We start from the raw sequence: 12603 nt of genomic DNA on the forward strand, positions 1-12603 counted from the left end.
TCCTTTGCTTTTCACCGTCCTTTCATTGCATATGTGTTCATCTCTGAACAATATTGAATGCTTTCTTATCTATTCATAACTTTCTGTAAATGGTATACTGTATATGTTCTTGTTTTTTTTTGGCTTGGCAGTATATTTGTGACCATCTAGCTCTAGCTCTTCCAATCTCACTTGCATCTTGCAAGTAAGTATATGGATGTTATATGAGTTTATTCTTTTCCTGATGGGCTTTTTTCCTCTCCTCTAATTAAGTTGATCTGCTTACTTGTTTAAGAGATGAGATCTTATTCTGTTCTCCAAGCTGGTGTACAGTGGTGTGATCATCGCTCACGGCAGCCTAGAACTCCTGGCCTCAAGCAGTCCTCCCACCTCAGCCTCTAGAGTAGCTGGGACTACAGACACATACCACCATGCCTGATTTTAAATTTTTATCTCTTTTTCTAACCGCTTTGTTGACATGTAATTTGTATCTCATGAAATTGACCTGGAGAAATTATATGATTCAGTGGTTTTTAGTATATTATAGAGTTGTGCAGTCATCACTATTATCTGATTTTAGAACGTCTTTATTCTCAAAAGTAATTAGCAGTTGCCACCCATCTCCCTCCCCTCTCTCCATCTTTACCTGCAGCAACCATTAATCTACTTTCTGTATTTGCAAACATGTCTATTTTAGACTTTTTATGTAATTGGGATTGTATGGTAGTGGCACTTTATGACTGGCTTTCTTCACTTAACATAATGTTTTTGAGGTTCATCCTTGATGTAGTATGTACATGATAGGCTTTTAAATTGCTTACAGTTTTTGCTGTTACAAGTGATGCTTTGTATGTGTTTGGTGAACTTATTTTTTAAGTGACTTTTACTGTTAATAATAAAAATTAGATCTCATAGTCTTAATCTTTTGCTGAAAAACAAAGATAGTAACATTTACAAAAACATTAATTGAGTATCTCTGGCAGTGAGTAAGCCCTTTTGAAGAACTCAGTGTAGCTGGGGTAGATTGACAGATTACTTGTAAAACAATGGAAATGCTACAAGTGAATAAGCAAAATTATGAAGAAATTCAGAAGGAACAATTAATTTCTTGGAAGATATGTACAAGGTGTTATAAAGTGAGTGACATTTGATCTGAGTCTAGACCCTGGAAATTAATAAGATTTCAGGAAGTGGGTGTTGGCAAGGGAGGAAGAAGGCATTCCGAAAGAAGCATCATGTGAAAACATTGAGAAATCAAAAGGCATTTTCCAGAAACTTAAAAGAGAGTGAGTGGGCCTTAACAATACGATGGCAGGATAGGAGATTAGGAAAGGTCCAGGCTCATTGGTCAACACCCGCTGTGAGAATCATTAGAAAAATTAGGTAAGATTAAGATGCACACTTTTGTGTTTTAGAAAGAGAACTCTGATAATGCAGAGATTGAGCTGAAGAACAGAGAGTCTAGAGGTGGGGCAGTCTAGGTGAAGGTTGTTGTGCTCTTTTAGGTTAGAGATGGTAATTTCTTGTTGTTCATGGTGGTGGGAATGAAAGGAGATGAAGTAGATAAGCTTTTTTTTACGTTACGTTGACAGGACTAACTGATGTGGGTGGTGAGGGAAATGAATTTTAAGATGACTTCCGTGATCTCTCACTTGGACAACCTGAATGATTTGGGGAATTTTATAAACATCTCCTACATTGTTAAAAATAACTTGTGTTAGAAGCCATCCGCTTCCTACAGATAAAATAACTGCTTCAGTTTGCTTTAAGGAATAAAATAACTTCTTATAATTTAAAGGTTACTTGAAGTGTTTTATTTCCAGTTCAGTAATGAAACACAAGTTCATACTGAGCCTGAGATCTGTCATTTTTAGACTTGAACAATCAAACTACTATTATCACTTCCTCATAGCCAAAAGAATGCAATGGTGTAAAGATTCCAGTTGATGCCAGTAAACCTAATCCAAATGATGTGGAGTTTGATAATCTGTATTTGGATATGAATGGAATCATCCATCCCTGTACTCATCCTGAAGATAAGTACGTAACCTGTTTTTGTCACTGATATAGCAAATCACAGAGGAAACACTATATTATATTACATTGTTTGCTTGTCCTTATAGACCAGCACCAAAAAATGAAGATGAAATGATGGTTGCAATTTTTGAGTACATTGACAGACTTTTCAGTATTGTAAGACCAAGACGACTTCTCTACATGGCAATAGATGGTGTGGTAAGTGCTAAAATAATTAACTTAGAAGCCTCCATTTTGGTTTTTGCTGCGTTCCCAGTGTCTAGAAGGAGAGTCAGCTAAATAATGAAAAAACGTTAGCAGTGATGAACTTGAGATAGAAAGCCTCCTCATCCTTCAGTCATTTATTCAGATTTTTATGTGTGCTTGTTTTGTGCTCAGTACTGTGAAATACTGGGGATGGTGGCGACTTCCCTTGTTTTTGAACTTTTGGCTTAGTGGGGGAGGCATAGACAAATGAGGGAGCTTAGTTATTTATAGGCATTGTAAGCACTAGATAATACATTCAGGGTGTTGAGGGAAGAGGAAGTCAGTGCTACTAAGGAAGTTAGGAAATAGAGAAGAGGTGACTTTTGTTCCATTTCTTTAACAATGAAGAATAATTGGGAGATTAGGGGAATGATGGTGGTGGATGAATGGGACAGGGTTTGGGGAGGGAGGACCTTCCAGATTTCTCAAATGTGGCAGGTCAACATACTTTTCATGCCTTTGACCACACTGACATGTTTTGGCTACTACAGGTGGTTTGAACTGAGAAGGGAAGTATAGCAAAAGCTTGCGAAAGCCTTATATGCCACCATCTGGAGTTTGGATTGGATCCTATAGGCAGTGGGTAGTCATGAAAATGATTTGAGAGGATTAAGTTACTGACATCATGATAATAATACCAAGTAGCTCCTTTTATAAATGATCAGGAAACTATCGGGGTGTAAGGAAAGTTAAGGTAAGATACAACTCTAAATTTATTTAGCTATCTGTAGGTAGAGGATTTCTTTTCATTTTAGTATGTCCTGGTGGCTAATGGAATGATTTTGGAAATCCAGAGAACCTGGAATCCAAGATTAACTTTTCTGTGAGATTTCCTTTTACCCAGTGAAAAATCTTAGCCACCTGATAACTTGCTAAGTTGCAGTTAAAATGGAGTAAAGAGTAAAAAGAAAAAAATATGTCTTGTTTAGAGCACATTTCAATTTATATTCAGCTAATTTTTTTTTGAAGAAAATTTTTAGCTTTACTCCAGTGTACTCTTTCTGCTGCATCAAGTATAAAATAGATACACATTTATATGCATATGTGCATGTACATGTTTATACACACATTTTTTTGTTTATATGTATATGTAGATGTAGAACTTGGTACTTGAGAGGGCTGCATTAGATGGTCTCATTCTACAGAAAAGGGAACTGTTTAAAGAGAATATTAGGTAACTTACATTTAGATGTAAACAGGATATTCCAGTTTCTTCCAACCTCAAAACTCAGTTGAGTAACTTCCAAAATCTTACAATCCAGTTTACTTTATTTGGGCTTTTCTAGTGAAATTGCATTTGGTTAGAGTGATTTAACTTTTGGTTAAAGCATTGTTCCTTTTCTTTTTTTTTTTTTTTTGAGACAGAGTTTCACTCTTGTTACCCAGGCTGGAGTGCAATGGCGCGATCTTGGCTCACTGCAACCTCCGCCTCCTGGGTTCAGCCAATTCTCCTGCCTCAGCCTCCTGAGTAGCTGGGATTACAGGCACATGCCACCATGCCCAGCTAATTTTTTGTATTTTTAGTAGAGACGGGGTTTCACCATGTTGACCAGGATGGTCTCGATCTCTTGACCTGGTGATCCACCCGCCTTGGCCTCCCAAATTGCTGGGATTACAGACTTGAACCACCGTGCCCCAGCCCTGTTCTTTTTCTAACTGCTATGCCTTATTGAAAAGGCAGAGTGGTAATTATAAACCTTGTTGTGGGAAATAGAAATGCACAGAGATTCTGCAGATAAATAGTTTTCTGTTGCTTTCATGAGACATTGTGGATCCCATTGGAGACCATTCTTCGTTTTAGATGTGGACATAGGGAGGGTCTTTGTGATCTTAGTTCAGTAGTAACTGCTCATCAAATTCTTTCTGGGTCTTTAAGTAAAGTGAGCTTTCTTTCTTGGAGTACCCTAACCCAGGGGAACTGGTGTTAAGCTGGGAGGCCTTGCAGTACAAGCGCTAGGGCTTCGTAGGATGTTTGTCCATTTGACATGGCACTCATTGACCTGATTGAGCTCAACTTTTAGGTTCTTGGTCCAAATTTAAGTTATCGGGATTTGCTCTGTCATGAAAGGATTATTAGACACATTAATTACCTTTCTTCCATGTTAGTGTACTACTTTTATAAGAACAACTGATTTCAAAATTATGTTCAGATTTATTTGTGAATATTTTAGAATATTCACATTCTGAAATATTCACAAATTCACATTTTCCATATTTCATGTGGAATATGAAATACGTTTTCAGGCACCACGTGCTAAAATGAACCAGCAGCGTTCGAGGAGGTTCAGAGCATCAAAAGAAGGAATGGAAGCAGCAGTTGAGAAGCAGCGAGTCAGGGAAGAAATATTGGCAAAAGGTAAAGAATTTGCATCTTAAAGTTGGATTTTTTGTAAGGTGTGCAGAATGGGGATGGTGGTGGCAACTTTTTCTTACAAATAGGTAAGCTTTAAATTTATTGAAGATCCCAGAATATCCAGTATTCACTGTTGAGGAAAAGTAGTTCATGAAATCCCACCAGTAGGCTTAATAGGCTTGTTTATTTTCAAACTCTCCAGTAAAAGTGAACTTTGGGAATAGGGAATTCTGGCGGAGACTGCAGATTGTCAGCCTCTTTCAGAGCCAGTGCAGCTCTTTAACAAAGGTTTATGTGTCTGTAAAATAGAAATACGGTAAGTAGTTTTCCTACTTTTCTCTGTGGCAGTTGTCAGAAAGCTATAGTTCTATAAACATTTTCCTCAACCCAGCTTTGGCTTGCTTGCTTTTTGAAACTCAGAGGATAGCTGGGGAAGCCAAAGATGATTCGATCCACGTTTACAGGCTGTTGCCAAGTCATTTGCACACTTTCAATATAGGTTGATTGAGCAGGCACAGTACTCAGGATTCCTTCAAGGTTGGAGGGGTTGGGGTGGGTTGTCGTCATTTTTCTAGTTTCCCAAAACCTTAAAATTCTTGGTGACTACATGGGTAGGAACTGACTAAGCCTCAGAAAGGCAGGTCAGGGAGTGCTGATGCCAGCTGGGACTGGCTTTTTGCCACCACACCTGTGTGTGAGTTAGGGTATGGTTGTAGCAGGGTGGTTTGTTGGGTGTTCTAGTATGTAAGGGTGAATAATAGACCAGAAAAGCCATAATGTCTTGGCTCCAGATAATTGCACTCTGCAGTTGAAAAAAGTTGCCATAGTATAGACAGCTCAGGCCTGTAATTACAGTAAATTTTATATTACTTTAATTTTCTTGGAAGTGTTAAAGTATATAGTTCTTTTAGCTGCAACTTGTAATTGAGACTCTAAAAATTGTTTGTATTTGTAACAATATTTCTGATTTTAAGACTGTCTTGTTTTTTGAAGATGTAATGAAATGTATTTGTTTCTTGAGAAGCAGCCAATAGTGATATAGAGGAAGAAAAGGGATTTTTATATTCCTCTACCTGATAATTGTATTTCTTATCCTGCAAATCTGCGATGAACTTGGCATTTTAAATTTCATTTTTCTAAGGCATCTTTATTTTAGGAACTGTTATCAAAAATATGGCCCCTAACTGGTGTGTGTGTGTGTGTGTGTGTGTGTGCGTGTGCGTGTGCACGCATGTGTGTATGTATGTGTATTATCCTCTTGCAGAGTGTAGAACTTCATAATTTTTATGTAACAATATAGTATTTTTTGTGTACCATATATTACTTTATAGTCCTTTAAAACATAATTTAAAAGGCCGAATGTGGTGGCTTACCTCTGTAATCCCAGCACTTTGGGAGGCTGAGGAGGGCAGATCACTGGAGGTCAGGAGTTTGAGACCAGCCTGGCCAACATGACGAAACCCCATCTCCACTAAAAACACAAAAATTAGCTAGGCATGGTGGCAGGCACCTGTAACCTAGTGTCTCGGAAGGCTGGGACAGAAGAATTGCTTGAACCTGGGAGGGCCAGGATTGCACTACTGCATTCCAGTCTGGGTGACAGAAGAAGATTCTGTCTCATATAATGATAATTTAAATCTGAGAGATGGCATCTTCCTTCCTTCCTGATGGGGGAACATTGGTCCTCAGATGACAAGGCTTTGCTTCTTTCTTCCCCTCGCCCTCGCAGGTGTCCCTTGCAAAGGACTTTCCTTTCCTTTGTATTTGAACTTTTTGTTTTTGTTGTTCTGGCTTAGTATTGAATAATTTACCCCACGCTTTATGGGGAAAACAAAACATTGCCTCTTTTCTCTAGGTGGCTTTCTTCCTCCAGAAGAAATAAAAGAAAGATTTGACAGCAACTGTATTACACCAGTGAGTAGTCTCATACTTTGCCAGCTATTGCTAACTCTTAGATGGTAGGTTAATTTCTTTCTTTTTGTCGTTTTAGGGAACTGAGTTCATGGACAATCTTGCTAAATGCCTTCGCTATTACATAGCTGATCGTTTAAATAATGACCCTGGGTGGAAAAATTTGACAGTAAGTTTCACATTTTGATACTTCAGAAGGATTAGGGTGATCATTTGAGGCTGTACTTCGATATGACTGACATTGTTTATCTTTCTGCCCTGCCCCATAAGATGTTAGTTGACTGTCAGAGGAAAGAAAAGCTTCCAGGGTTATTGGAGATGGGGTACCCTTGCAAGCTTAGGTTTTAGATAACTGAATTTTCTTTTAAAACCAATTTTGTCCTCTTATTGTCCTCTGCCTTAAATGGCTGTGTTCCCAAATATTTAAGTGATATTTAAATGAACTTGTGTCTAATTTTAGGTCCATAAGCTGGCTTCCCTATTAATTAGAAATGGTAAATTATATTTAATAGATATCTGTTATTGATTATTCTTGGGGCATACATGGTTTGGCGCGATATCCTTGTATAGTAGTGAAAACAGTAGGAACTTGTGAATGATCAGTTTTTCTGATGGCTAGGTCTGACCCAGACATTTCATTCTTTTCCATTCCCTGTAGTAAGTTACTCAATGAAGTCGTTTTGAAGACATACACATGCACATGCATACACAACTCACCCCTACCTTATTTAGAAAATTTTCCCTTAACACTATTTCAGTTTTGTGTGCGCTTGCGCGCTGCGCACATGCACACTGCGCACACGCACACGCATGCACACACACACCACCTTATTCAGAAAAATTTCCCGTAACACTATCTCAGTTTTTCTTGAGACATATAATTCTTTTGATCTTTGTGCCTATAGAAAATTGGGGATAAGATAAAAGTGTTAGGTTTTAGGTTTGAGGCAACTACCTCGATTACAGGTGTACATTAAAAAATTGTAAAATGTTTTTATAGGTAATTTTATCTGATGCTAGTGCTCCTGGTGAAGGAGAACATAAAATCATGGATTACATTAGAAGACAAAGAGGTAAATCTTATTTATCAATATTTGATTATATGTTCTATTTTTAAAAGGCCACTGGATAGAAAATATTTGGTATGAAGTGATATTCTTGTGGTATATGTTAATATAAATATGTGTTTCTCTCTTGTTTAGCCCAGCCTAACCATGACCCAAATACTCATCATTGTTTATGTGGAGCAGATGGTAAGTTTCTTCTTTGGGATTTGCTTCTCTTGGATTAAACCATAGCAAGTTGATGGGTTGGTGTGCAGTAATGGATTATTCATGGTTGCCTGAAAGTTCCAAAATGCCTTGATTATTTTATGATCAACAAGGAACTAGTATTGAGTTGCTGTTTAATCTATGATCACTAATCTTTAATTTTTTTTCTTTATTTTACATTTTTCAACCTTTTAACTCCTCACACCTTTAAAATAGAAAATTTCCCAAGTGTTTAATCCTTAGTGGCTGTCTTTGTTGTAGGTCCACGGGAGGACTTCCTATTAACTGGGAACTGCCAGGAAATATTAGGCTTTGGGGCTTTGATGCTCATTTGGGTGCTGATTTAGGCTTTTCTTTGTGTTGGTATCTCATAGTAGTTTAGTTATGGTAAGAATCCTCAGAGTACTCACTGTTCAGTGTTTTTCTCATTGTCAATTGATAGCTGATCTCATTATGCTTGGCCTTGCCACACATGAACCCAACTTTACCATTATTAGAGAAGAATTCAAACCAAACAAGCCCAAACCATGTGGTCTTTGTAATCAGTTTGGACACGAAGTCAAGGATTGTGAAGGTTTGCCAAGAGAAAAGAAGGGAAAGGTAATAACTTTGAGATGGTAGTTCTCATTAAGAAAAAAAAAAAATCTATTGTAAAATGTATATGACATAAAATACCATTTCAACCATTTTAAAGTATACAATTAAATAGCCTTAAATATTTAAGTTTTCTTGTTTTTAAAATGGATAAAGAGAAGATTGTGGTTGATTAGTTTTTTATATGCTTGTTACCCTTCACAGAGACGTGTTAAAGCACTTTAAAATACACTTGCATTCAAAACATGTGCACAGTCGTCCTTTCTACCTAGCACTTTTTCTGACATCGCCTGTGTCTATATGAGGCTTAGTTCCCATTGATAATAATGCCCATAGTTTGTAATTTGTTCGTGGAAGTTATTTGTTTGAAATAGTTATTCTTCTTAACAGAAACTACAGCGTCTTGAGACTTCTGAATTACTCCCACTCTTTATGTATTTTAGGTTTACTTGGTTATGTCTAGTCCCCTTTAAAGGGGCTTCTGTTTCAATAATATCGTGCCTCTTGAGTCATACAGTTTATTTGGGGGGAAAAAAGAATATGATGCCTTTTTCAAAGACATTGCTAAGTGAAAAAAGAAGTAAATATGGTGTGTGATTTCAGATATATAATACAACAAAGGCAATATCATGTATCTGTGCACATCTGTTCACAGGGAAGGGGTATTCATTGGTTGAGTATAGGCCATTGGTGGGCAAACAGATTTGGCCTGTGAGCTAAGAATATTTTTCACATTTTTAAGGTGTTGTCAAAAACAAAACATGAAAGGCTGTTTCACAGGGATCATATATGTCCCCCAATAGCCAAAATAATTTAGTGTCTGGCCCTTTGCAGAAAATGTTTGCTGACCCCTGGTCTAGGTGTGGTTGGTTTTATGGTTAATTTTTATTTGAAAATGGTTTGGTGAGCTTTTTAAAATTTAATACTTGTGATATTAAAAGGGATCTAGCATTAGAAAAAGCCTTAAAATTTGCTTGGTTGGAAAAAGTTACTGGGCTTAGAGTAGACTTGATGAATCTTTGTTCTTATTCTTGCAGCATGACGAACTTGCCGATAGTCTTCCTTGTGCGGAAGGAGAGTTTATCTTCCTTCGGCTTAATGTTCTTCGTGAGGTATGTAGCAGTACTCATTGAAATCAGCACTCTAAAGCAGGGTGCCTTTGATAGCTGTAATGGCAGCATTCCTTTTTGATTGTAGTATTTGGAAAGAGAACTCACCATGGCCAGCCTACCATTCACATTTGATGTTGAAAGGAGCATTGATGACTGGGTTTTCATGTGCTTCTTTGTGGGAAATGACTTCCTCCCTCACTTGCCGTCATTAGAGATTAGGTATGTGCATTTGTGCATTTTTTTAAACTGCTGTTTTAGGCTTCTGGACTTTACTGTGCCTACTGGTTCTAATGCGTAATGTTCGTCTCCTGCTGACAGGGAAGGTGCGATTGACCGTTTGGTTAACATATACAAAAATGTGGTACACAAAACTGGGGTAAGTTCACTCCTGATTAATTTCAAAACAGAAATATTTGCTTTTACAAGAAGATCATTTTACATATATTTTATTACTTACAGGGTTACCTTACAGAAAGTGGTTATGTCAATCTGCAAAGAGTACAGATGATCATGTTAGCAGTTGGTGAAGTTGAGGATAGCATTTTTAAAAAAAGAAAGGATGATGAGGTAAAGTGTTTCTATTGCAGTAGCTAAAATTGCTCCTATCTCTAATAGGCTATGATGATCCTGTGATTACTTTTAATCTCTTTGAGTGTGTTTTTATATCATTATGGTGTGTCAACACTAATGTAATCATGAGCAGTCAGTGTTTTATTTTATAAAGGTTGTGTTGCTTGCTGTGTGGAACTATGTATTGTACCCTGTTTGAGTTGCATTGTGATGTTTTTTTCTGTCTTCATAATCAGAATATAAATCCAAATGCATTTCTAATCAATAGGGTTTCAAATGTGGGTTCCAAGGCTGGAAGACTGTTGGGATTGAACTAGTGGCTGCCATGTTTTGAAAGCAGGAAGACAGGTTAAGAAGAATTTATAATGTAGGGAGTGTGGGTTGTATTATGTACACCAGGGCAGAGGGTTGGGAGAATGTAGGGAGCTTCATCTCTTAAGAAATTGAAACACAAAAAGGAAATAAAATAACAAAGCATTTGAAAATTGATTGTATATGATGGGTGTGAGTGCTTACATGCAAAGTCCAGGTTCTGGCTTGGGCAGTTAGGAATTTGCTGGTGCTGTTTACTAAGATAGCAAGCAGTAGGGGTGGAATGGGTTGGGGTGGGGACAAAGTAGAAATTGGGTTTTGTTTTGGAGATGTTCAATGTGAGTTGCTACAAGACACCTGAGACAAGAAAAGTTCATTAAGCAGTTGAATATGTGTAAAGCTCAGGGCAGAAGTCTTTTGAAAAGAGATTAGAGAACCATTAACTGATGGAAGGTACTTGAAATTATGAGTATGAAATTGAACTTCCTGGGAGCTTGTAATGGAGTAAAAGTACCTTTAACAGAAGCCTAGGGAACCATGGACATTTAAGGAGAAAGAAGAGCCAGTTCTAGAGAGGTGGAAGGAAATTCCTGAAGAGAAGGGAAGCCATTGGTACTGCTCAAAGGGTCACAGTGAAGTGGACAGGCACTTCGTCTATGGACAAGGTTTGGGAGCCCCTTGGTGAGCTGATAGGAGTGGAGGGACAGCAGCCTGGAGGCAGAGTGTGTGGGGATGATTGCAGGGTGTAGCAAGGGAGGCCAGCAGTGGGCAAAATGAGTAGATAATAGTTTCTTAGAAATGGTAAGGAAATCTTTCAGAAACTGATTTCATCAAAGTCATGTGGGTGTTTTAAGCAGATAACAACATTATTACTGCTACATTGCTTCATGGTCTCCCAACACATTGAAATGTGTTATTGAATCTTATTTTCTGTTTTCATCAGCTTTTTATACTGTAGCTAGTGATCTCTTATTTTTAGAGCTTTGGGTGTCTTTTTATGTAACATAGTTGACTGTAAGCATTCTTTCCAACTGTGAGCACTTACCAAAAGCCTGCAGTACTTGGTAATGTTTTTATGTGATGTCAAGAGGTTTTGCATATAGAATTCAAATTACAGAACTAGCTTTGTCTAGAGGATCAGATGTCAACTGGAACAGACATTTTTAACTAAGTTTTCAACAATTACAGTGGCATCCCTTGATCTGCTGCTACATACTGTGCACCTCTTGGTTTAAAAACCTTGAGTTACAACAGCCTTCTAATGTCTCTTTAGCAGACTCTGCACCATAAGTTGGCATTAGAAGAGGAAGTATGGGATTTAGTAGGTATCATAGTGTTACAGATTTAATTAATATGATTTTCAACTGACCTGGCAGGAGAGGGCATTTTAAAGCTTTGGATCTTTGTTGGTGTCCCTGAAGTCATACAGTGTCCTTCAGCATGATTGGACATCAGGGGAAACCCTCAGAAACGCAATAGGAAAGTTTCTGGGTATATATATTTTTTCTGGGAAGTATGTCTCCAGCATTTGACAGGTTTCCAAAGGAGTTCATAGGACAAAAAAAAAAGGAGAGATCCAAAAGGTCCACCCAGGTGGTCTTCTGTTTGTATGTGACTACCACCCTTAGAGATAGGCATTTAACAGACCAGCAGAACAAATGGTAGAAAAGGAATACATTAATATTTGTTACTGTCCATTCATGGTGGTTCATCCTGTAATCCCAGCATTTTGGAAGGCCAAGGCGGGCAGATCACCTTAGGAGCTCGAGACCAGCCTGGCCAACATGGTGAAACCCCCATCTCTACTAAAAATACAAAAATTAGCTGGGTGTGGTGGTGGGCACCTTTAATCCCAGCTGCTCCGGAGGCAGAGGGAGGAGAATTGCTTGAACCTGGGAGGTGGAGGCTGCAGTGAGCTGAGATCATGCCATTGCACTGCAGCCTTTGTGACAGAGTGAGACTCCATCTCAAAAAAAAAAAATTATTAAAGTTGAACATTTAGGCAAGAAATGTGGTGTTTTTTATTATATGAGCTTTGATGTTTGTATTTTGACCTTGGGAATGTTCATTTTTTAAGGAATTATTTGTTAAGTGTTTTACAATGTGACAGACAGTGTTCTGAGTGCTAGTGATAACAGCCAAAAACCAAAAAGCAGTTAGGAATCCCTGCCCTAATGGAGCTTACATTCCTTTGGGAGAGCTGGAAGATAAACACAGT

At 37.9% G+C, this 12603-nt stretch overlaps 1 protein-coding gene across 2 annotated transcripts in view; it reads left to right on the forward strand.

The window, feature by feature from the left end:
• XRN2 (5'-3' exoribonuclease 2) overlaps positions 1 to 12603 on the forward strand; it is a 93744-nt gene that overhangs the window by 19446 nt on the left and 61695 nt on the right. For both annotated transcript variants that reach the window (XM_035298470.3, XM_002747487.7), the window contains exons 2-13: positions 1892 to 2019; positions 2103 to 2214; positions 4507 to 4618; positions 6471 to 6529; positions 6606 to 6695; positions 7527 to 7599; positions 7729 to 7779; positions 8240 to 8397; positions 9429 to 9503; positions 9589 to 9722; positions 9822 to 9879; positions 9963 to 10070. In XM_035298470.3, coding sequence (XP_035154361.1) covers positions 1979 to 2019; positions 2103 to 2214; positions 4507 to 4618; positions 6471 to 6529; positions 6606 to 6695; positions 7527 to 7599; positions 7729 to 7779; positions 8240 to 8397; positions 9429 to 9503; positions 9589 to 9722; positions 9822 to 9879; positions 9963 to 10070 — 1071 coding nt within the window. In that variant the 5' untranslated portion in view covers positions 1892 to 1978. The remainder of the gene's footprint in view (positions 1 to 1891; positions 2020 to 2102; positions 2215 to 4506; positions 4619 to 6470; positions 6530 to 6605; positions 6696 to 7526; positions 7600 to 7728; positions 7780 to 8239; positions 8398 to 9428; positions 9504 to 9588; positions 9723 to 9821; positions 9880 to 9962; positions 10071 to 12603) is intronic.

Source organism: Callithrix jacchus, chromosome 5 (assembly GCF_049354715.1).
Source record: "Callithrix jacchus isolate 240 chromosome 5, calJac240_pri, whole genome shotgun sequence".
NCBI classification, from domain to species: domain Eukaryota; kingdom Metazoa; phylum Chordata; class Mammalia; order Primates; family Cebidae; genus Callithrix; species Callithrix jacchus.